The 26,158-nt window shown below is 38.3% G+C and overlaps 1 protein-coding gene across 1 annotated transcript in view; it reads left to right on the top strand.

The window, feature by feature from the left end:
- The window catches only part of AFG1L (AFG1 like ATPase), a 198,013-nt gene that overhangs the window by 80,890 nt on the left and 90,965 nt on the right, over positions 1-26,158 (top strand). Inside the window, exon 6 of the mRNA XM_043999572.1 lies at positions 4,323-4,422. Coding sequence (XP_043855507.1) covers positions 4,323-4,422 — 100 coding nt within the window. The remainder of the gene's footprint in view (positions 1-4,322; positions 4,423-26,158) is intronic.

A 26,158-nucleotide genomic window follows, 5' to 3' on the forward strand; every position in this document is an offset into this window, starting at 1 on the left:
ACTGTATATTAAATCTATATTCCTCTTTTCATTTTGGATTTTAGTGGGTAACAAATATATAAAAAGTAAAAGCTGGGGCAGCTAGGTAGTGCAGTGGATAGAGCACCAGCCCTGGATTCAGGAGGATCTGAGTTCAAATGCAGCCTCAGACACTTTACACTTACTAGTTGTGTGACCCTAGGCAAGTCACTTAAACCCCAATTGCCTCACCAAAAAAAACCAAAAAGCTAATAAGAGTAAAAGCCACAAGTCTTAAATTTTTAGTTAAAAATATTTTTTCAATTGGTAGAGAGTTCAAAAGTCTTTTTCAAAATCCTAACTGGTGGGTTCTAATACTGCTAACTCAAAACCTCTTTTGAATGATAAAGAATTTTTTATTTATCGATTATTTATTCCAGTTTTAACAATATTCTTATCCATAAAGTTTATCCCATTTGTCCTTTGTTGATAAATACTGAACAGGAAAACCATGAAAGTGCAAATGCCACTTAACTGTAATCTTTGTCTTCTTGTAGAGGATTATTCAATATGGCTTCTAAAGGTGATGCTGCTATAAGGCAAGTGGTGACTTCTCAGTGAGCACTCCTCAAAAAGAGCCATTTTGTCCGAAGGACAAAGTGTATTTTTTAAGTTGGTGTTCTATAATGAGCCATCAGAATTCACTTTCTTAAACTTGCTCATGACTAATCTGAATCTCTTCTTATTTTTGTTTTTAGCATTCTTAGTATTAAGCATTGAGAGAAGAGGTAGAAAAATAGATCTTTTGTATGTTGGAAGAGAATGCAGTATCTTTTAAGGGGATTTTTTTTCATGAAAATGATTAATATCTTGATTGACTTGAAATTCAAATGATAATAATATACATAGTTCCATGTACTTAACAGCTGTGTAAGATATTTTAAGCAAATTCACTAATTCTTGGATTTTAGAGCACTTGCGAAATCAACTAGTATATGAAAATTGTCCTATAAGCCTAGCACAATACATTGCTAATTTACCAGAGAAGGTTTTCTGGGCTTCTTATTGGAAATCCACACTTAGCAATAGCTATATCTATAATGTCCCCTTCACTTTTATAATGACTCGTATTAGTATGTATTCTTGAGTCTTAACCAATCACTGATTGCTCTTGGATGAATTAAATTAATTCTAATACTTTAAGAGGAAAATAGGCATGGATTACTATTGCTTAATAAATTTGGTTAGATTCTAAGACCACATTTTGAGTAGCATTCAGATAAGAGAGAGACTGTTTTCATTGCCGAGATTAAATTTTCTCATAAACCATCTTGGTGGACTTGAATAAAAATGGAATTTTATTTTTTCCAGCGTTGTTGGTTCTGATATTTTTTAAACTTTTCTAGACAGTGTCTTTATGTTTTTAAACAGCAGGGATAAAATAGAATATCCTTTTAGAAGGTTTCCAATGATAGTGCATCTTTTTTTCCTGCTATTTTCTATTTAGATATGTATTTTTTTTGTTACTGTGATCATAATTTTGTGGACATCATTATACTCAGTGAATCTGATTTTTAATGACATTTTTCATGACTTTTGAGGACATTGGAAGGCTTTTGAATGAAAATGTCACCTCTATGTAGTATGCTAAATAGTTTAGAAAACAGTTCTGATGAACAGAATAAGAGAGAAAGAGACTTCTCTATATACTATCAATATCTTTTTTTAAAAATAGTTTTTTTAAACAATTTTTACGAACCAGAAAAGCTATTAAAAGCCTCTAATAAAAACTAGACGCTTATTTTTGTGCTAATACTAATTACTGATAATACATGCTTATGTTTGTCATTCATTATATGGAGCTGTACCAATCAGTGGATGACTGAGTCTCAAGCACTTACACATGTAAATTAACTATTAGATTTTTTTTCTTTTTTACTTAAGTGAGTCATAATGGAAAGCAACTCTAGGTCATAAAAAATCTTTTCTCTTAAATGCTAATGAAATTTCTCCATTCTCTCCATTAGCAGACTACCCTTATTGGTAATTTGTAGCCTTCTCTTTTGTTCCTGGTGGTAATGAATGCTGGGTACTGAAAAAGCCTGAGCTACAAAAATGCCTTGACAATTGTCTTCTGCTTACTTATACTGTAAAATTGCTGCTCCCTAGCCGAGCTGTGTAAGTGAGGGTACAAGATCAAAAGAGTATAAATTGGCACCCAAGTAGACAAAGTGACTCTTGCTTTATTAATTAGCTATAGCTTTCACAAGTTAATTCACCAGATCAAGGCAGAAAGATAAAAATTCTGTAACATAAAACACCAAATTTTAACTAAAAAAAAAAGCCTCTTGTTCATTGCTTTTCTCAATTTGAAATTTAAATCTTTACTGCAGTATATGCTAAATGTTGTTTCCTTTTTCTAACCCTTGGGACACAAACCTATTTCCTTTAAAAGAAAACACACACACACACACACACACACATACTCTTACTGTGATAGTCACACGAACAATTTAACACTCTCTAACTGTGTAACTTTTAATTGACATAATTCTTTTTGAAAAGTCAGTACCCCAAATTGTGTATCAGGAGTCCAATTAAAAATGCAGTTGCTTCTACAATTTGCAGGCATGTTCTGTCCTCTCATCAGAAATGCCACTGGTGTTTAAGCATTTGAAAAGGACCTTCTATGGGAGTGTTTTTGCGGAAGCTAAATTTGACAGTGATCCTAAGCTCCAAATTAAATAACGTGAGCACCACTTTCCTTTTCATGTTAGAGGGTTTTTGAGAACACTTTGGAAGTGCCTGATGCTTTAATAACTTAGGGAGCCTTCAGAAGATGCTCTTTAGTTAATATGTTTCAAAGTTGTAGCCTGAGACAGAAGCAGGGAAAAGCCTCCTCCATAGGTATCCCCAAACCTTTTGTTGTTGTTTTTACTATACACTGGTTGTAGTGTGAAGGAAGTTATACATTTATAAGTACCTTGATTGCTACAGGCCTCTTTTATTAAAAACATGACAACTCTATAGAAAAAGATAATTTAGGTCTCCATCTAATTGGACTTTTTAACACTTGTGCTTGAAGCATATTAGAGTCTGAGGAGTTTAGGTTTTAGATTTTAAAATAATTTATCACTTATTTTGTCCTTAATGCTTTTATTTTGTTTTAGCTATTTAATGGAATTCCAATGGTCTTTAGGCTAACTTGGTTTAAAACAGGTTGGTGTGGGCCTGGCTCCAATGATCATAGTAAAGGTTTGAAAATTTTATTAAGACTGTTCAAAATATTCTCATAAAAGATTGTCACAAGTTACAATTAAACTGGGTTATCTAAAATCTCTATTAGAACAGTTTGAAGAGTTTAACAAATGGCCTTTCAAAGTTTGAATGATTCTTAACTGCACTGTCACTTTAAAGGTTAATGTAGTAACCTTTACCTGTACAAAAAGATAATACCTATTAGAATTCTGTCTTAAATCCATTTGAAATATTATAATTAAGAATAGTTTTGCACTTCAGTTTGTTTTTTTTTACATTTCCAGAAAAGATCAGTAATGTGTCTATCTCTATAATCTTAGCTCAAGGAAATAATTTGAACATTTGTAATTTTTGTCAGAATCTTTTTTTGGTAAGATTAACTGTAGCAACCAATTCTCTGATTTTAAAAAAAATTTAGAGAGAATATTTGTGTTTACAAGGTTATAAGAGGCTGGCTATGCTGGAAGTGACTGCAGTGCCTTTTGATTATTCATGGACAGTAATAGAAGGCACTTAAAAAGAACAATGAAATTGCTTATTTTTGTGATGGGCCATCTGTTGAATTGTTTTGTGCAACAATTGCACAATAGTATCTATGTCATATCATTCTATTTTCAACAGCAGCTGATTATGTCTAGCTGGCTACTTGTCCTTATTTCTAAAGTCCCATGACCATTTGAAGTCACCTTTCTGGGAACCTTTGCTAGAAAGGTAATAGAAATGTAAAACAGCCGGTGTGTGTTTTTCTTTTCATTCTTTTTTTTTTTCTGTGTTGCTTCTAATTAATTAGGTTTCCTAAATGTTTAGGATGATTTTCTGTAGTTCCCACCTGTAGTTGTATAATAGAAGTTAACAGGGAATCATTTGGTAATTTGGGTAGAAATGTTGGGCCTGCAATAAAGAGGAGACAAGTTTTCAAAGACTGCTGCTCTACAGACTTACATGCTTATTAATTATCTCCCCTTTTCTTCATGGTGATAATTAGAATCATTCTCCAGGATTTTACTTTCAGCCTTTGGGGGGGCGGGGGGGGGGGATGGAACTATTAGCAAATTTGTTAGAGCAGAAGTGAAATCAAGATAAAACAAATGTGTTGTTGTCCACAGGTCACTGACATTGCTGATGCCATGATTCTGAAACAGCTTTTTGAAAATCTGTTCAAAAATGGGGTCGTCGTTGTGGCAACATCCAACAGGCCACCTGAAGGTAAAAACAGAAATTGTAGCAGTATTATCCAATTAGGTGGACACACTAACGAGCTTTTTGGGTTTGTGCTTAATTCATTTTCTAGTGGCAATAAGACTGGTGGTTTTGTTTGTCATTGGTTTTGGATCTGTACTTAAGAGCTGCAAATCCAGCAGGATATGTGAATTTTAAAATGTATATGTTCTTAAAGCAGTCAAACCCAGGAGGATGTCTCATTCCTGATGTACCTGCAGACCTTTTGTTGATGCCAGAGAATGTCTGTGCAAATAAAAAAATACTCAAGCTTTTCTATTACTTTTAATGGGATGTAAAGGAAACTTGTTAAAAAGACCACATTCCATGATACTTTAAAAAGGGACTTAAAGCTAGTTTGTGGTTGGTAGGTGGCAAAGCATGACTTAATTTATCTTTTCTAAAAGGCACCTAGCTCCACCTACAGCTGAACTCTACCAATGATGCATCTGCCCTCAGACCAGTTTCCCTCAACCGTAAGCAATGCATCTAGATTGGAGGCCCTGACAGCTGTAGTGTCCAACCTTAGGCTCATCCCTAGTCAAAAGGCTGAAGCTTTCACTGGCACACCTCTCCCCCAATTCTCAAGGCTTCTAACCCAGGATTTCTCCAAACCCCAACTTTAGTGTTTCTGCCAGTACTATGACCAATACAGGTAAGAGCAGGTGGGGTACAGTGGGAAAAAAACATGTCAGTTTGGTGAGGGTGAATGCCACCCCCCCCAGAAGTGACTGAGCAACTTAACCAACACTGTGGTTCTGGGAAGAAGGAAAGAAAGGAGGTGTCAGAGGGGAGCTAATATGAAGTTGCAGAGATAGTGACCTTCAAAAGCTACAACTTTAAAAGTAAGCTTCCTTTCTCTGAAATAATCATTGCAACTAATTTCCTCTTCCCACCCTTGGTGGTTGTTGCTTTTACTACTGTAGTAGTAGGAAGAGAAGACACACTTTTTTTTTTTTTTGGCGGGGCAATGAGGGTTAAGTGACTTGCCCAGGGTCACACAGTTAGTAAGTGTCAAATGTCTGAGACCGGATTTGAACTCAGGTCCTCCTGAAGCCAGGGCTGGTGCTTTATCTACTGTGCCACCTAGCTGCCCCCAGAGAAGACTTATTTCTTAAGTTCCCAGGGATCTGGACCACCCGAGAATCCCACATTTGGAAAAATAAGTAGAAAAAAGAAGCAACAGGATAAGGAAGAGGAAGGAAAAAAGTCCCTAGATACCAGAATAAAAGAAAAATAGGACTTGTCTAATTGGGTAAATAAAAGAAAAACTCTTAACACTGTTATTTCTGCAGTAAAGGAGAATCAAAAGATAAAATTAAATTTAAAAAGGGTACTAAAATATCACTAGAAATGATGTAAAAACACAAAAGGAAAAAAATAAGTTGGATTATAAATGCATCAAAGCAATCAAAGTCAGTTTCTTATTTTTTTAAAAAGGGAGATAGAGTGGAGGAAATGAAAAGGTTAAATAATGAATGAAAATTCAAAGGAACATAGAAGAGCCAAAGGCATCAATAGAAATAGAAAATATCAGAATATATGTAGTTGAAGCAAAGATCACTGAACTGACAACAATTTTGAAAAACAAACTCAGAATGTAACAGAACTTTAAAAGCAGCTAATGGATATGCAGGATAAAGTAATAGGCTTGTCAGACAAAAAATTTGAACTTTGGGTTAATTGGGATTCTAGAGAGTAACAACAAAAAAATAAGACTCCATGTTTGAGCAACTAATTGGAGATGACTTCCATAGAAGGTATGGGACCTCAGTATAGAGAAATTCAAACTACAAGTTTCTAAAGATGCATAATCATTAAATTTCAACTTTACAAAGATAAAGAATATTTCAAGTACTAAGAAAGAAAAAAGAGATTACGTCTGAGAAAACACCAATTAAAATGTCATCAGATTTGCCAGCAGCTCAAGAAAGATGACAAAGCTGGACAAAAATATGCACAAATCTATATCCTGCTATTTGAAGATATCATTTAAAAACAAAGCAGCATTTTTTTAAAATGTTGACTTTATCATTATAACTCACAACTTAAAAGACAAGGGAATAGTAGGAATTCCAGATGAATTGAATAAATCCTTAACAAAAATAAAATTACTGTTAACTACATTTAAGACAACAAAATAAGATATGTAAACTTTTTTTTTTGGTTGAGGCAATTGGGGTTAAGTGACTTGCCCAGGGTCACACAGCTACTAAGTGTCAAATGTCTGAGGCCGGATTTGAACTCAGGTCCTCCTGAATCCAGGGCCGGTGCTCTATCCACTGTGCCACCTAGCTGCCCCTATGTAAACTTTTATAAAAGAAAAAAATAGTTGGAACTTGAGATAAAAAATGCAGTCTGCAACTTGTGTGATGACTAGTTTTCACTATGCTATTTCAGGAAAATGCCTTTTCTTTGAGGTAATTGTGTCCTCTGACTGACTAGAGTTAAAGTGTAGTGGGGTAGGCTCATGAGCTATAGATTTTAAAAGAGTGGATCCACAGGGTGCCTTGAACGTGGAATTGGTGTTTTCCCACTCCCAAGGGGCCCCAACCTATGAGTGTAACCCCCCAGCCACCAAGGTAAGGAGAGTACAACCTAGAGGATGTTATCCTGTGGGAGGTAGTATGGTACTTTTCCAATTATTTATTTTTCTGGTGGCCTTTTTTTTAATCCCAGCCCTCCTTGACCTCTGCAGAATTCAACACTGTTGATAACCTTCTCCTTCTGGATCCTTTCTCCTTTTTATGTTTTCATGATCCTCTTCATTCTCGGTTGTCCTTCTGTCTGTCCCACCACTTCTCAGTGTCTTTTGCTGGTTCTTCATCCATGTCATTTCCTTTGACTTTGGGTGTCCAGCTGTAACCTTTCTCTTGACCTCCAGTCCTGCATCACCCACTATGTCATGTACATCTTGACAATGATGTCCTGTAGGCATCTCCAATGTATCATGCCCACAAGAGACCTCATCTTTCCGCACTCACCCCACCTCCAGATTTCCCTCTTACTGTCAAGGATGCCATGATCCTCCCAGTCCTCCAGCGCAACAACTTTAGTGCCATCCTTGACTCCTCACTCTCATTCACCCCACATATCCAATTCATTAACAAACCTTATCATTCTTACCTTCACAGCATCTCCGATTTGTCCCCTTCTCTCTTCTCATAAAGCTACCATTCTAGTTCAGGCTCTGATTACATAGCTTTCAGCTTGGCCTCCCTGCCTCAGTCTCTCCCCATGCCAAAACATCCTCTCCTCAGCTGTTAAGATATTTTTTTCCTAAAGTGTGGGTCTGACCATGAGCTTCTAGAGTTCATTCCCTTACTCAGTGAACTCCACTGTCTCCCTATGTTCTCCAGGGTCAATGTAAAGTCTTCTGTACAGCATTTAAAACTCCTTATATCCAGGCCCTTTTCAATCTTCCTAGGCTTCCCATGCCTTACTCCCTTCCACACGCTCTACAACCCAGCTACACTGACCTAATTGCGGTTTCCCCAACTGTGATGTTCTCTATCTCCCATCTCTGTGTCTCTGTACTGGTTATCCCCTGTGCCTAGGCAGCTCCCCCCTAATCACCTTCTCTTCCTTTCCTTGGCTTTCTTCAAGGCTCAGCTCAAATCCGCTGCCTTACAGGAGCCCTTTCCCAATACCCACAGCTGTTAATGTCTTCCTCTTTCACATAACTGCCTTCATTACATATCTGATGTATCTAGTTATTTACATCTTATTTTCCTCATCAGAAAGTAAGCTCCTCAAGGACAGGGAATGTGTTCTTTGCCCTTCTTTATATCCTTACAGCTTGGCATAGTGCCTGGAACATGGTGAATACCTAATACATGTTTATCGATTGACTTCCTGAACGGTGGTTGATCCAGGGAGGGGTAGCAGGACAAGTGATCCAGCTGTTGGACGTGGCCATATATCCTGCTCTATAGCATCCATGGAAATTTAACAAGGGCATTGTGGCAGGAGAAGCTACCTAGTTGATGAGGATGTGGGTGAATGGGGCCTGGCCAATGCTAGGCCTTAAAACTTAAATGAATTCATGTGGAAGTCAAATATTATTAACATTCTTCATCAAGTTCAGCTCACAAAAAGATAGAATCTCAGAGTTGGAAGAGAAATTAAAGGCCCTTTTCTTCTCTCTCTCTCTCTTTCTCTCTCTCTCTCTTTTGCCTTCTACTCTTAAATAAGAATCCATAACTATTAGTGATTGAGATATAACCTAAAGATCTTAATAAATGAAGAAACAACACATTCTTCCTTTGAATGTCTCTAATTGTTATGACAGACAGCACAGTGGATAGAGTGCAGGACCTGGAGTCAGAAAGACTAATCTTCCTGAGTTTCAAATCTGGCCTCAGATGCTTACCAACTGTGTGACCCTGGGCAAGTCACTTAACCCTGTTTGCCTCAGTTTCCTCATTTGTAAAATGAATTGGAGAAGGAAATGGCAAACCACTCCAGTATCTTTGCCAAGAAAATCCTAAATGGAGTCACAAAGTCAGACATGACTGAAAATGACCAAAGAGCAAATTGTTATGAAATTTTTCTTTATATCAACCCCAAATTTGCCTTTCTTTGGCTTCTTATCATTACTATTATGTACTATTTTGTATTGTTACCTAATTGTTTCTTTTTTTTTCTTTTTTTTGCGGGGCAATGAGGGTTAAGTGACTTGCCCAGGGTCACACAGCTAGTAAGTGTCAAGTGTCTGAGGCTGGCTTTGAACTCAGGTCCTCCTGAATCCAAGGCTAGTGCTTTATCCACTGTGCCACCTAGCTGCCCACCTAACTGTTTCTTAAATGCAGATCTTATGCTTCCAACCATATTAGAGATTCTGAGGAGAGGGATCTAGCTTTTTGTCTATGCTAACATTTTAATAAATGTTTAAAATAATAGCGTCACAGAACTTTCGAGTTGGAAGAGGCTTAGAGGTCATCTTGTCCAACTTCCCACTTAATTCAATAATCTTTTCTATAACGTTCTTGACAGTTGATCATTCAGTCTCAGCTTAAAAATTTCCATTAAAGCAGAACTCACTAACTCATGAGTAACACCATTCTATTTTGGAGTAACTTAAAGTAACATCTTGCTTTTATGTATTTGCAGTTACAAAGCACTTTACATGTTTCATTTGATTTCTCCTCCCCCTCCAAAAACCCACAACTCAATAAGACAGATAGTATGAGCATTATGATCTCCACTTTATAGATGAGGAAACTAAGACTCATAGAGATTTAATGACTTGTCCAGTTATTCTGATAATAAGTGGCAGTGCTAGGAATTAAACTCAGGTCTTGTGATGCCAAATCCAATATTCTTTCCACAATGCCTTTCCCTGATGCCTCTGTTAGAAAGTTCTTACAGTAGAAAGAGCAATGGCTCTGGAATCAAAGGACCTGTATTCAAATCCCACCGCTAATGCTTACTACTTGTGTGACCATGAACAAATCACTTATCCTCCATGGATCTCAGCTTCCTCTTCTATAAAATGACAAATGGAGAGGGTTTGGATTAATTTTCCTCTGAAGCCTCTTCCAGCTCTGGATCTTTGATTTTATGATCCTCATATTGAGCTAAATTACTTTAATGTCCCTTGATTTGACATTCTAATAACCCTGCCCAAAAGAAAAATATCGATAGAATTGGATCCACTAGATATTCACAGAAATGCTGAGGTGAGTACTGAGGCCACATTCACTGATGTACTGATTAATAAGGAAGTAGAAAACTGAATCAAAGAGTCTAAGCATGTACTTTGGGAGATTGGCCAAGAGGATAGTGCCAATGTGGCTTGAAGCTCTGGGCCAAACTGAAGCTCTGCCAAGCAGCGATCATGGCCAACTGTGTCTTTGTCGGCTGTGAGACTTGTATCAGCTATGGATGATGCATCTTGCTTCTTGAGCAATTTCATCACAAACAAGGAGGTCCTTGGACACAGCCAATTTATTGGTATTGAAGGGAAACTAGCTAGTGATAATGCCTAGAAAAAAAGAATAAATAAGAGCAGATGACCCAAGCAGCTGCTCTGTGGTTTGCTGAGGAAGGGTGACCACAAGCAGTGGGTCAAAGAAATAGAGTGTGTCCCAAAAGTCTTAGTTCAATTTTAAGCTTGCTGGGACACCCTGTACTTTCAGGTTGCTTGCTAAATACAACCACTTCTAAAATGATCTTGTGTGCAGAACTCAGAAATAGTCTCTTACTTTGAATATTCTACAAATCTAAGATGTAGTTTTGTAAATAGCGGCAATGATGACAGATCAAAGAAATCATTAAAAATGCAGTGAAAACTATACTATAGGTCATTCCTCACTGCTTTTTAGCCTCAGTAGTGAATACAGATAACAATCACTAATTTTGTTATGCCATAAAATAATTTTTTTATATAAAGGACAAAAGTATACATGTTCATTCTGTTTCTCTTATTTTCTGCATATAGTCACCTGCAAAATCTGGTCCCTTTTTTCTTTACTCCAAAGCTCAGATTTACTACTTTGTGTCTGTCATTAAGAAATCTCCTTTTTATGATATGATTACCTTGTACCTGAATTACAATGATGCCCTTCCTAATCTCCCAGTTTCTCTATACTTTAAACCTCAGGTTCTTAACCTGGGTACCATGAACCTGTTCTTTGTTCTGTTTTGTTTTGTAAATATTCTGATACCTATATTTCAATATAATAGGTTTTCTTCATAATGAATCTAATGTATTTCGTTCAATGAATTTTAAAAAATTATTCTGAGAAGGTATCCATGGGCTTCATCTGATTGTTCATGGGGTCTTTGACACACCAAAAAATTAAATACCTTTACTCTTAATGGTTCTACACACAAATCATCTTCTATTTCCACCATTTTAACCTGCCATCATCCCAATAAGAGTAATGGTCAAATTTAAATTTCTAGCAATTCAATGCAAAGCTATCCAACAGTTCTACTTAGCTTGTCTGTTTTTTCTCTCTATGCCATTTCCCAAGCCTTCTTCTCTAGTAAAATTTAATAATGCTTTACATTTATGTAGCACTTTAGAGTTTTCAAAGTGATTGTTATAATAATGCTTTGTGGTAAGGAACAGTAGCTAAATGATTTATATGTGAAGTATTAACCTAGAGCCTGGATCTTCTAAATCCTATTTTAATAGCCTGTCTACTATGTCATGCTGCCCATTGAATTATTACTATCTCCCACTCAGGCCTCCTACTCCAAATCAATTCCCAGTAGATCTAGAATTTCTTCAACGCAGGTACTTCCTCTAGTAGTTCAGATTGTAATCCATGTATACTTTCTCATTCAAATGAGATAATATTTGGTTTTGTGTGTGTGTGTGTGTGTGTTTGTGTGTGTGTGTGTGGGGGGGGGTTATGTTTGTTTTGTTTTGGTGTGGCAGTTGGAGTTAAGTGACTTGCCCAGTGTCACATGGCTAGTAAGTGTCAAGTATCTGAGGCCAGATTTGAACTCAGGTCCTCCTGAATCCAGGACCAGTGCTTTATCCACTGTGCCTGGCACATATTTGGTGCTATCTAAATGATTATTCCTTTCCTTCTTGCCTTCATTCTATGATTCTTGTCCAGGTCTTCTTATTAATCTTCTACCATGAATTTCCCAAACACGAAGGAAGCTTTGCATTTTACAGATATAAATTGATACCTGGACTGCTGTCTTACTGCATGACTACTTCTTTTCTAATCATATATTTTCTAATTGTTCAGCTATCTTTGATCCTACTTTTTCCTGCATCACCATTGTTAAAATATATATTATATTTTCATTGGATTTTGATTCTTTGGATTTTATTCTGTTCCATGATTCTCAGCTAGCTGCACAGCGTTAGGGAGGATACTAGTGATAAAAAGATGAGTTTTTGTATTAGGAAGCAGCTTTAAGATTGTTAAAAGTTATATGCGGCTTCCAAAATCAATTCCAGCTTTTCCTCTTTACTCTATTCAGTTCTAGGCCTAGCACATTATCATCCTTTAGTGCTTGTATAAGACACATGGACTGATTATTAACCCAATGAACTTCCTGTCCAAATGCATATCATAGTTAGGGCATTGAGGCATTTTTATCCACTTGGTTTTTTCCATATGGATTGTTAGGCCTGTCTCTTTTGAATAGCCATTGATCTTATACTGTCTTCAGGGATTCAGCTGATGCAGTCAACACAATGTCATTTGCAAACAGGAGAATCTCAAGAAATCTTACTGCCTACAGGAATGCTTCTAACACTGCACAGGATATCTTCCTTGAAAATGGCCAATGCCTTTGGTAAACATGCCTGTCTTTGCCAAATGCCTTGCTTAATATTGATAATCAGAAGATTATTAAACAAGATGATCTTTAAGAAATATAATCTCTAAAAGGGATTACATCTCTCAAGGAGCCTTATATGACCTTAACATATATATGGGAGAGTCCTTATTGGCAGAACAGTGGAGGCTACATTTTTTCCTACAAAGTCAAAAGTTTAAAAAAAAAATGGGGGGGGGTAAACAAACAGTAAAACACTAGGATTTTATATTCTTATACTTTCAATAAATTGTGCATTTCTTGTTGAAAAGCATTTTCAAAAGCCTGCCTGGTCATTTCTCAGATCTTCATCAGGGAGACCTGAGAATTAGACATCATTGGGGCCCTTTTAGTTCACAAAAATTTTTATTGCAGAATACCCATAAGTGGTCATTCAGGCTTCACAATCCTTCAGGAAGACCTGTTACTACCCCAGACATCCCATTCAATTTGAGGATGGCTTTAATTTTAAGGAGTTCTTATTTTCCTCAAGCTTAGATTTACTTCTTTGGAACTTCCACCCATTGTTCCTAGTTTTGCCCTCTGGGCACAGGCAGAACAGGTTTAATCCCCCTTTCATAGGACTTTTCACATGTTCAAAGGTAGACATCTATTGTGTCCTCTCTAAATTGTCTTGTCTTCAGGCTAAACACCTTTTCATTGCTCCTCAAATGGCAAGAATTTGAGGCCCTTTAACATCTTCTTTGTCATCATCAGGAAAAACTCCAGTGAATTCTAAAACTATGGTGTCCCAAACTAAACACTGTATGCCACTGTGTTCTGACCAGTACAAAGTACGGTACTTTGTAAATAACTTTTAAAAATCAAGCAAGGGGGGCAGCTTAACCCCAATTGCCTCACCCCCCCCACCCCCTGCAAAAAAACAATCTGCCGCCAGCCTCCCTTTCAAGACTTATTATGCACTCTTCAGGCTGGCCAAGGTCACCTACATCCTGTGCATCATATGACATTTCATCTTGTGACTCTTTTCTTTTACTCAGGCTGTGCCTGGAATTTACTCCTATCTACTTCTTGGGATCTCTAGCTTCCTTCAGAGCTCCACTAAAGAAAGCACTGCCTCCTCCAGGAGTCTTTTCCTGATTCTCCCCACTTTCCTCCCACAATGCTTGGCATTAATTTTGTATGTTTTTATATATACAGTTATATGTTCATGTTGACTCCTCCTATGGGTTATAAGCTCCTTGAGAGCAGGAACAGTTACATTTTTGTCTTGGTATCCCCAGTGCCTAGTATATAATGGGTACTTAATAAGTGCTAATTGATTAATTGACCTGGGTTACACTGAATTTTCTTTGGTAACTTATTGACTATTTAGGCAGAGTCATCTGTTACATGCTAAATTATATTATCATATCCCTATTCTGTTGAAACAGACTTAAGTCATAGAGCTTGGAGATATAACGTTTTGTTCATTTTTACTTTTTTACAATATTACTTAATAACTTCTGTCCAAATACACAATAACAACTTATGTTGTATGTTCCACTTAGAATGTATTTGTTCTTTATAAAAAAAAACAAATTTCTTCATTTGCAGAAGGAGATAAATATAGAATAGTTCTATTAGCTGTGCCAAGCAATTTAAACCACCCCTTTTTGTGCCAACACATCTTTCTGAATTGTCAAAACTCAGGGAATGTCAGAAGAGTTAGGGGAAAGGGATAAAATTTAATAGGAATAAATTAATCAGTCCATCAATAAATCTATCAATAATTAAATGCCCACTCCAGGCAATAGGTAATAGCTATTTCTCTGGAGGAAGCCTTATACTTGCACTTTGGGGGGTGGGCAATGAGGGTTAAGTGACTTGCCCAGGGTCACACAGCTAGTAAGTATCAAGTGTCTGGAGCTGTATTTGAACTCAGGTCCTCCTGAATCCAGGGCCAGTACTTTATCCACTGCACCACCTAGCTGCCCTAATATACTTGCACTTTTGAAAAGCACCTTGGTAAGTACAAGATGGGAGAGGTATGAGTAAAGAGCAGTTCATTTGAAAAAGATCTGAGGGTTTTAGTGGACCACAAACTCAGCATGGGTCAGCCTGGTGATGTGGCGGCTATGAACACTGACATATGCCTCAGCTGTCTTAAGAGAGACAGCGTCTAGGCTAGAGTGGTAACCATCCCACTGTACCCACCTCTGGTCAGACCACAGCTGAAGTATTGTGTTCAGTTATAGCTGGCACTTTTTAGAGCGTTCAGAGGAATGCCATCTAAATATTATTTGAAGGAACTGAGAGTGTTGATCCTGGAGAAGACTGAGGGGCAACATAACAGCTTGACTTCAAGTATAGGAAGGGCTATTATATGAAAGAGAGATTGGACTGGTTCTGTCTGTCTCCAGTAGACAAAACCAGGAGCTATGGCTTGAAGTCGCAAAGATGGCAAGTTTGGGCTTCATTCAAGGACAAGCTTCCTAACAGTTAAAGCTGTCTCCAAGTGGATTGGTCAACCTTGGAGGGAAATGAGTTCCCCCTTTATTCAAAAACGAAATCATTGGTTATTAAGGGGTCATAGTGCAGATTCTTGTTCTCACCTAGGTGGGCGTAGGTGGCCTCTGAGGCTCATTTCAGCTGTAAGATACTGGGAAGCCACGATTGCAATGCCATCGTCTTTTCCATTCCTGTGGAAGCCTTCTAGCAGCCATCAATGAGGACAGTGAGGACCACGTTCTCCTGTCCATTGTAAGAATGCAAGAGAACCACGTCCTTCTTTGTCAGTGTCCTGCCCATCTTTGCTTCTCTGTTCCCCTTTGCCTGGACCCCAGATTGTTTCAGCCACCTCTGTTGTACCTTCTCATCTTTACCTTTTCTCTTAGTTTGGACTTAAGTGTGACCTTATCTCCAATTAGTTGATTGTCTGACTGTACCTACACAGCAGAGTCTAAAATGGCTCCAGTATGAGTTAGCAGGCACTTCCTAAATGTTAACATATGGTAAATTTTATCTCCTTTGTGATTCCTGCTTTCTGTGTCCATTTCCTTTGGACTTTGTCCTTGAAGGACATATTTATGATCCATAGACGGGTATGCTCCAAGTAATCCACATGCCTTTGGTCTTTGACGTTTTAATTCAGAACCATATTTTCCAACATAATTTTCATCCATTTTGAAGTCAGCAAGTCTCATTGATTTCATGGTATAGGAGAAAGTGCTGGAATTAGGGTCAGAGGACTTGGCTTACATCATGAATTTGCTCTTCACCACCTGTATGACCTTGGACAAGTCACTTAATATGAGCCTTAGTTTCCTGTTTTTGTAAAGTGACAGAATTGACCAGGTGAGCTCTAAGCGACTTCTGGTTCCAAATCTATGGTTTTGTGGAGGCATATGTTGACTTATTTTGGCACATAAATTGGAGTTATCTTCCTGGTAGTCTTCTCACTCAAACTATTCATGAATGGCATAAAGCAAGGTGACCAGGTCTCCCGTGAAATCGCAGTGGAGCATGAAATGAAATGAACTCTGCCAACTCCTTTATTTCTCCAAGGAGAATCTCTGAGCCTTCCTAAAATTTAGATGCAACATCCTTGGCATTTGATTTATGGATAGAACATCCACATTAATATGATTTAGGTGCTTCAATAGTAGATGAGCTCAGTCTTAACAAAAATCTCACATTAGAGTATCTATTACTGTTTTACAGGGGCCACCAGTCAGTCAATAAACATTTATTAAGAGCCTACAATATGGCAGGCACATTGTGGATACACTGGGGATAGATACAAAAGGGGTAAAAGGGAGTCTCTGCCCTTGAGGAGCTCTTAATCCAATAGAGGTGAAAACAAGCAAACGTGTGTGTGTGTGTGTGTGTGTGTGTGTGTGTGTGTGTGTGTGTGTGTGTGTGTAACAAGCTACATACAGGAGAAATAGAACATAATTAAAAGAGGGAAGTAACTAGAATTAAGAGGGTTGGGAAGGGTTTCCTGTAGGAGATGGGATTTTTGTTGGGACATAAAAGAAGCCAGGGACGGCAGGAGGAGGATGATCATCAGGTCATGATCAGATCAGAGCTGAGAAGTGGAGTGCCTTGTTCATGGAACAGTGAGGTGTCACTAATACAGCGACTCTTCAATAGGAAGAGTACAAGGTGGGGAGTAAGGGGGAAGGAGATTGGAAAAGTTAGGCAGGGGCTGGGTTATGAAGGGCTTCAGGTGCCCAACAGCATTTTGTATTTGATCCTGGAGCCCATGGTGAGCCATTAGAATTTGAGCAGGGAGGGGCCTGGGATTTAGGAAAATCAATTTAGTGACTGAATGGAAGGTAGATTAGAGTGGGGAGAGACTTGAGGCAGGCAGACCTACCAGCAGGCTATTGCACTAGGCCAGGCGCAAGGTGAGAAGAGCCAGTACTAGAGTGGTGACAGTATCAGCAGAGAGAAGGGGACACATTTAAGAGATGAAATCCACAGGTGTTGGCAACAGCCTGGATATGGGGAGATGAGAGGGAGTAAGGAGTCAAGGATAATTCCTAGATTGTGGGCCCAAGGGACTGGGGGGATGGTGTTGCCTTCTGTAGTCTTGTTGTTGTTGTTGTTATTGTTTGTCCTTTGTTATCAAAGAGAACCGTGATGAATTGGATTTAAGTGAGGGAAGGCTGTGCAAGGTCACCAGCCTCATGCTGTCCTCCAGAGCCATCTGGGTCCAGTGGCAAGATATACATCAGGATGATTAGAGATGGCCTCAGATGTTTAAGGCAACTGGGGTTAAGTGACTTGCCCAGGGTCACACGGCTAGTGAGATTTGAACTCAGGTCCTTATGACTCCAGGGCCGGTGCTCTATCCACTGTGCCACCTAGCTGCCCCGAGAAAGATAATTTTAATGGCCTTTTAGTGGTTTCACTCTCACTTCTATTGACTGACCAAGAAGAAAAGATTTTGCTACCCCATTCTCGTTACTTCTTTTCCCATAATCCTTAAAGCCTGCTACTTAGTTTTTCCAATTGACTACTGAATTAGTATTATTTGGGGTCTGTAAAGATCAATGAAGAGATGATGAGTCTCTCCTACACTTTTTGCTTCCTATCATTTAGCAACAAAAGTTTCTCTCAGTGGGTGATTTTTGTGGTCAATCAGTGGCCAATCAGTCAACAAGCAGTTACTCAGTGCCCACAACATGCCAGGCATGATGCTGAGCACTGGAATTAAAAGAAAGGCAAAAGACTGTTCCTGCTCTCAAGGAGCTTACAGCCTAATAGGAAAGACAGCATGAAAACAACTATTTATGCAAATTGGAGATAATCAACAGAAGGCAGGCACCTTCATTAAGAGACGCTGAGAAAGGCTTCTTGTAGAATGTGGGTTTTTCTCTGGGACTTGACCATACACAATCTTGGTGATATTTATGGAAAGATATTTTAAGTAGCTGACTGATGCCTTGGGACTGGAGATGAGAGACACTGGAAATCTTGAGTGGGGCTTTTGCTAACTACCTGAGTGATCACTTGCACTGTCAGATCAGCTTTTGGGGGTGATGGTACCAGAGAGTGTCAGAGTTTTCCTTTTTTTGTAAAGGAGAAATACCATCTCTGAAATGTGCTTGTGATAATTCATCATTTCTCCTCACTTCTTGGGGCCCCTTTTGCAGTGATTTGTGGGGAAACAAGGTATTATTTGTTACCTCTGCTCCTAGAGCTATGCTTTGGTATCTTTGAGCGGTATAATTAATTAGGGAGTGAAGGAGAGAGAGAAGGAAAGGCACAAAAAGTCTGACTCACCCTATGACTAACTGCAGATCTATTGGGTCTGTTCTCTTGGCATTGGTTAGATTTTGTAAAACCTTATTTGTAAAAATGTCAAAGCTCAGGGACTGACTCTTCCACAGAGATAAAAGTCTTTGGGACTAAGGAGTAGTTTTAACAACAACAAAAAAAATAGCAAAGTTACCGTTCCATTTGTTTGCAGGCTGAATTTCTGACTTAACTCTTAATTTTGCTAAATCCGCCTCCAGACTATAAAATGAGATATAGACACAATAACCAGGTTTACTTTTTTGTTCAGTATTTCATGACCAAATACTTAATGTCAAAGAAAATTCCTTACTTTACAATTAAACCCAGAGATAAAAGAAAATGGCACAATTCTTTAAAGCCAAGAAAGTGCCAAACTATTAATTAGGTGAGCTATCAACCATCCTTGGAATGAGGTAAGAGGTGTTTTATCCTTTTTATAGATGCATAAATAGTGCATTATGAGATGAATTGATTTTCCCAAGGTCACATAGCCAATTAGTGGAAGAATAAGAAGTAGAAACTAGCAGACATTCTAGAGGCTTAGAATATTCCTTCTCTGTACTGATCAATCACAATATTATGCCCTTAGTTATAAAAAGACATGTTACATAGAAGAAACAACACTGTGTTTTGAGTCAGTCGCCCTGGTTTCAAATCCTGACTCTCCTGTCTATAACCTATGTATAACCTTGGCCAGTTCACTTAGCCCCTCTCACTTAAGTATCTCATTCATAAAATGAAGGGATTGACCTAAGTGGTCTTCAAGGTCTCTTATAGCTCTAGGTCCTTTGAAATAATTCTAAGGTACCTCCTGGATTTCTGAAGTATTTGTGTTGTAGTCCAGGATTTAAGTTTATGCTTCTGATTACTTCTTAAGATTTTTTTTTTCTCTGAAGAATGAATTTTCACACATTCCATTCTCCAGTGTGGTTGATGTTTTAACAGAAGGATAAAAATTGAGAAGTTTAAAATGTGCTTGGACAACCCCCCAGAAACCACATCTCAGATACACTTTGTCATTGTCTTTTCTTAGAACACATTCATGAAACCCACTTATTTAGATACATTGCCCATCTGCACAACCGCATTGACTCTCTTGTCATTCCTTGCTACCACTTTCATTGTTAAGTATCTGAGTAGAAGAGAAAAAGAAAAGATCTGGGTGTAGGAGGAGGAGAAAGGGAAAGAAAGCCATTTTAAAACTCTCTTGACAGGGAGCAGCTAGGTGGTACAGTGGATAAAGCACTGGCCCTGGATTCAGGAAGACCTGAGTTCAAATCCGGCCTCAGACACTTGACACTTACTAGCTGTGTGACCCTGGGCAAGTCACTTAACCCTCATTGACCCCCCCCCCAAATTGTTGTTGTTTAGTAGTTTTCAGTTGTGTCTAGTTCTTCAATGCCCTGACAAAAAATAAAAATAAAATAAATATGTTGACATTTTTTTTTAAAACCCTCTCTTGACATGAGAAGACTCAATCGTTGGAGAATTATGACTTCTTAGCAAGAAGACTTTAAATGTGTTATTATGTTTATATATATATAAAATGAGTAACCTATATCAGATTACCTGCTGTCTAGGGGAGGAGGGAGGGAGAAAAATCTAAAATTGGAAAGCTTGTATAAACAAAAGTTGAGAACTATATTTACATGTAACGGGAAAAATAAATAAAATACTTTATTAATTTTTTAAAAAAAGAAGACTTTAAACGATGCAAGAGAGCTGAAGTATGAGGTGGAAGAAGGAGCCACTGGAGGGCACTAACAAGGAAGGAGGGTAGGTAGTCCTCTAGTACCTTAATGTGGAACAGACTTTTGAGTAGCACAGAGTCTAAATAGACCAAGTGAACAAAGGTCTCAAATGTGTGCCTGGGGAACTGGGAGATAAGAAGGATGACAGGTCAGAAAAGGTAGTCAAACAACTGGTGTTCCAGGATGATCTTATTAAGGGCCTTGAAGCAAAGGGGAAAAAAGATGTCTATAATTCATAAGGCAATGTAAAATCATTATATAAATTAAATAAGAGAAATCATATTCAGCTTTTTAAAAATTTGTTTCCCTCTCTACCACCATCATTTAGTAACTTTTCCTCTTTTTAGATTTGCTCAATCTACATCTACCACCCAATCAAAATTCTTTCTCTCTTCCCTAGCTTCTGCCCTCGTATTAGAGAACTTAAATATATATGATGATACTCCCTCAGACATCTTTTTTGGGGGGGGGGCAGGGCGGTGAGGGTTAAGTGACCTGCCCAGGGTCACACAGCTAGTAAGTGTCAAAAGTGTCAAGTGTCTGGGGTCAAATTTGAACTCAGGTCCTCCCGAATCTAGGGCTGGTGCTTTATCTGCTGCACCACCTAGCTGCCCTCCCTCAAACATCTTAACTTCATAATTCTTCAGTTTGCTCATCTCACATGACCTCAGCCACACACAGAAATGGGCATAATCTTAATCTTGCCATTAATGACAAATGCATCACTTCCATGTTCCTGAACTCTGGAATTCCTCTATCTGATCACCATCTATTGTCATTTTACTTTTCCCTCTGCTTTCCAATGCCAAACCATGTTCTTTGTTTACACTGTGACCCCCCCCCCTTTCCTTGACCCCTCAGTTCCTTCATAGACCATTACTCCTGCTCCTCCCTTTCCCATCATGACCCCTTGGTGAACACATTCAACTAAACACTTTTCTCTTGAGTCCTTTGTCCCCTTATTGTATTAACTGATCTTGTCTTGCCAAGCCTGATATTAGATCACTCCCACTATCCATTGGTTTTCACTCTTATATTATCAAAGAATCTCCAGAAAAATCACAAAACTGTGCTTGTTGGGGGGCCACCAAAATTTTATTACATAACCTCAACAGGCCCCTCACTATGGCAGGGCAATCTTTTTAAACCTCCATAATTAACTCACTGTCCCATTCATTAAACCTTTTCAAAACCTTTTCTAGGGGCAGCTAGGTGGTGCAGTGGATAGAGCACCCGTACTGGAGTCAGGAGTACCTGAGTTCAAATCTGGCCTGAGACACTTAACACTTACTAGCTGTGTGACCCTGGGCAAGTCACTTAACCCCAATTGCCTCACTAAAAAACAAACAAACAACAAAAAAAACCAAACCTTTTTCTTGCCTCCTCATATCTCCCATGGCTTCCTCCCCTACCTTCTTAGCTGAGAACCTTGCCTTATATTTTACTGAAAAAATTAGGTCCATAATTCTATCCTTTCTCTTTTCTTCCCCTCCTCATCGCACAGCACCTAGATAGATGCCTTCTGCCTTTTGCTGCCTTCCTGATGCCTACAAACATGCCCATGTCTCTCTATCCTCAAAAAGCCCTTATTTGGGTAGCTAGGTGGCACAGTGGATAGAGCACCAGCCCTGGAGTCAGGAGGACCTGAGTTTCAAATCCGGCCTCAGACACTTAACACTTACTAGCTGTGTGACCCTGGGCAAGTCACTTAACCCCAATTGCCTCACTTTAAAAAAAAAAAAAGCCCTTATTTGATGCATCCATCCCCATTACCTATTGTCCTATATACCTCTCCTTCCTTTTGTGGTTAACCTCCTTGAGAAAGCCATCTACAAGATGTCTTAACTTCCTTTCCTCTCATAATTTTCTCATTGTCTTTTCCTTTTACTCTTTTCTTCTCTACAATCTGGCTCCCAAACTCACCATTCAACTGAAACTGCCTTCTCCAAAGTTACTGTCTCTTAATTGACAAATCAAATGACTTTTTCTCAATCCTCCTCCTTCTTGACCTCCCTGTAGCCTTTGACATTGTCAACCAACCTCTTCTCCATGATATTCTTTTCTCTCTACACTCTTTCCTGGTTCTCCTTCTACCTACCAGAACATTCCTCATTCTCTTTTGCTATATCTTCATCCAGATCATGCCCACTAACCAGAGATTAGCCATGGTTCTCTCTGACCCGACACTTCTTCTATTCTCCCTCTATACTATTTTACATGATGATCTCATCAGCTTCCTTGGATTCAATTATCATCTCTGTGTAGATATTTCTTAAATCTTCTTATTTAGCCCTAATCTCTGCTGACCTCAAGTCTCACATCTCCAACTGCCTACCAGGTATCCTGTAGACATCTTAAATTTAATATGTCCAAAACTGAACTCATCTTTTCTCCCCTAAACTCTCCCCATTCCTAATTTCTGTATTTTTGTTAATGGTGCCATCATCTTCCCATTCACCGAGGCTTACTCCCATGTCCATTCTGTTGCTAAAGGCTATTGATTTTTCCTTCATAACATCTCTCATATATATATATACCCTTTTCTCCCCTCTGAAATTGCCATTACCCTAAGGCAGGCCATCATCACCTCATACATAGACTACTGCAGTAGCTTTCAGATTGCTCTGACTATCCCAAGTCTCTTCCCCACTCCAATCCATCCTCTATTGAGCTATCAAAGTGATCTTCCTAAAGCACCAATCTGACCATTTCATTCTCAAGAAACTGCAGTGGCTCCCTATCATATCTACGATAAAATAAAAACTCCTCTATTTGACATTCAAAGCCCTTCATAACCTAACCCCCTCTTACCTTTCTGTTCTTCTTATACCTTACACTCTCCTTACCCCCATACTCTGACAGTAGCGTCCTTGTAATTCCTTATTGGCACAGTGGTTAAAGTGCCAGGCCTAGAGTCAGGAAGATCTGAGTTCAAATTTGGACTCAGATACATACTAGGAACGTAACCCTGGGGAAGTCACTTAATGTCTGTTTTCCTCAGTTTCCTCATCTGTAAAATGGGGGCGGGGCTTATCAGAGCACCTGCCTCACAGGGTTGTTTTGAGGATCAAATAAGATAATATTTGTAAATCATTAAGCTCAGTGCCTGGCACATAGCAGGAGCTACATAAATGTTAGCTAGTGTTATTATAATAATTATTATTATACAGGATACTCCAAATCCTAACTCAGCATTTTTAGTGGTCTTCTTTGCCTGGAATGCTCTCACTCCTCATCTCCCTTCTGTTGATTATTTCCAGTTTATCCTGTGTATAGCTTGTTTGGTCCTCAGATCATGAACTGCTCGAGAGCAGGTATTGTTTTTTGCCCTTCTTTGAACCCCAGTGCTTAGCACAGTGCCTGGCACATATTAGGCACTTTAAAATGTTAATTGCCTGACTAATTTAGAAACCTTTAAAACCATCAAGAGGTAAGTATGGTTGCATAATAGGAAAAAACAAAGACCACTGGGCTAAGAGCCAGATGACCTGGTTTCCAGGCCTGGCTGTGCTACTAACTAGTTATGTTATTTTGGACGTCACAATCATTTTGGGCCTCAGTTTTCTTATTTTTAAAATTAGGAAATTAGGGGAAAATCTACAAATTGGGTAAATGATAATATTAGCTAGCATTGATATAACATATTATTTTACATAGATTGTCTAATTTGATAGACCTTAATGTTAATATTCAGATAGAGTAAAAGGAAGGTTATAACTTTTTCAAGATCATAGTGTAAGTCAGTGACACGGTCAAGAAGATCACTCTATACCTATGAGTCCTGGTTTTTGTTTTATGAAATAAATTTGAGTTGACTATCCAAAGTTCTGGTGGGAAATCTGAACATTTTAATAGTAGTTACTCCTAAGGGAGTTTTGATAGAAAATTGACTGTACATTAGAATGGTTAGAGGAATTTGAAATATTGAATATTATACTGATAATAAAGCACAAGACTTGGGGCTTTTTATTACCGAAAATAAAGGAAGAATTTATATGGAGGTTTTAGATAACATAAAATAGACCAAAGTGGCATAACCCAAAGATCTAAAAACAAAGCACTGATTTTTTTTAAACCAGTGCTTTGTTTTGATAAGAAAAATTTACTTATGTTATGAGTAAGAAAATATTTTAAGCTTTTTTCTATATTATTGTTCTCATAGTTTTTTTTAATTTTATTTAAATTCAAAGCCTTTGGTTACCAATGCTGTATTCTCATATTTCCAAATGTTCCCTAAATTGTCTCCTATCTCTAATCCCCTTCCTGCACTCTCCTAGTCTCTAGTCTCCCATCTCTCTACTTTTAAAAGTTAGTTCCTCTTTTGTTATCCCATTAAAGTCCCTCTAGTCAATGAAGGAGAAGGAACATAAAAGCAATGGAGAATAAAAATATGCATCAGGTTCAACTTGCTGCCATTCAAACATCTACCACTCCTTCCTTCCTTCCTTCCTTCCTTCCTTCCTTCCTTCCTTCCTTCCTTCCTTCCTTCCTTCCTTCCTTCCTTCCTTCCTTCCTTCCTTCCTTCCTTCCTTCCTTCCTTCCTTCCTTCCTTCCTTCCTTCCCTTAGACTTTGAAGTGATGGAAGTGAAATTTTGCTGCTGTTATCTTCATCTGATCTAGTTGTTACAACTAGCTGCTCAGTTCCTTTTAAAAATAGACTATCCCAGGGGCAGCTAGGTGGCGCAGTGGATAAAGCACTGGCCTTGGATTCAGAAGGACCTGAGTTCAAATCTAGCCTCAGACACTTGACACTTACTAGCTGTGTGACCCTGGGCAAGTCACTTAACCCTCATTGCCCTGAAAAAAAAAAAAAGACTAAAAAAAAATAGACTGTCCCAAAATATCTTATCTGATCACAAATTAATTCAATTTAACTCAACAATACGTATTCAGTGCTTAAATGCGCCAGGCTCTATGCTGAGTTATATAGAAACAAAAACATAACAATTTCTACTCTCATGTAGTTTACATTTTAACTGGAGGTGGGAGGGGGATATGAAGACAAGATGTACACAAAAAAGTAAATGGGGAGTAATTTCAGGGAAGGGGGAAGAGCAACCTTTTATCCAATGGGAACACTCATATCTTAGCAGCATGGTGAGCATATTTAGTAAAATAATGTATTATTCACTGAACATCTAAACAGTTTTACAAAAGAAGTAACTGGATTCTACATGGTAGTTTTGTGTTATCTTTGAAGTTTAAAGATACTGTTTTCTTATTGTTGTTATTCAGTTATATTCAGTTGTGTCTGACTCTCTGTGATCTCATCTGGGGTTTTCATGGTAAAGACACTGGAGTGGTTTGCCATTTCCTTCTCTAGTTCATTTTACAGATGTGGAAACTGAGGAAAACAGGGTTAAGTGACTTGCCCAGGGTCACACAACTAGTAGTGTCAGAGGACAGATTCAAACTCAGGAAGATGAGTCTTCCTGACCTCCAGTCCCAGCAACTCTATGCACTATGGCGCCATCTATCTGCCCCAGTGTTTCCTTTTAATCAGTAGTGAAAGGAGCACTTAATATGAGGCAGTTTCCCAAAGATATGTGAGATTTGTTACCCCATGGAGACATGTTTTTTAATGAATTTTAAATTAAGTAAATGCTGTTAGTGACACTTTCTATAAGTTCCTTCACTCCCACCCACTACCCCACCCCCACCCCCCAACAAAAACCTGAAGTGTAATGAAGCACTGTGGATTTTCTTAGTTTTGACACTTGGATTTCAAATGAAAAAGGTCTACATACCCATGTGAGTTTCCAAGGCATTTATGTAGATCCTTGTAATTACTTTAAAAATCCTCTTTGCCCATATTTCATCTGTAAGTATTATTAAGGTTATTCACTGTGAAGGATTTAGAGGCCCTTACATTATTCTCAACAAAACGAATGTCCTATAATTCTAACACTCTATCTGATATGGCCAAGTGCTCATTT

The sequence above is a fragment of the Dromiciops gliroides genome, chromosome 4, assembly GCF_019393635.1.
Source record: "Dromiciops gliroides isolate mDroGli1 chromosome 4, mDroGli1.pri, whole genome shotgun sequence".
NCBI classification, from domain to species: Eukaryota; Metazoa; Chordata; class Mammalia; order Microbiotheria; family Microbiotheriidae; genus Dromiciops; species Dromiciops gliroides.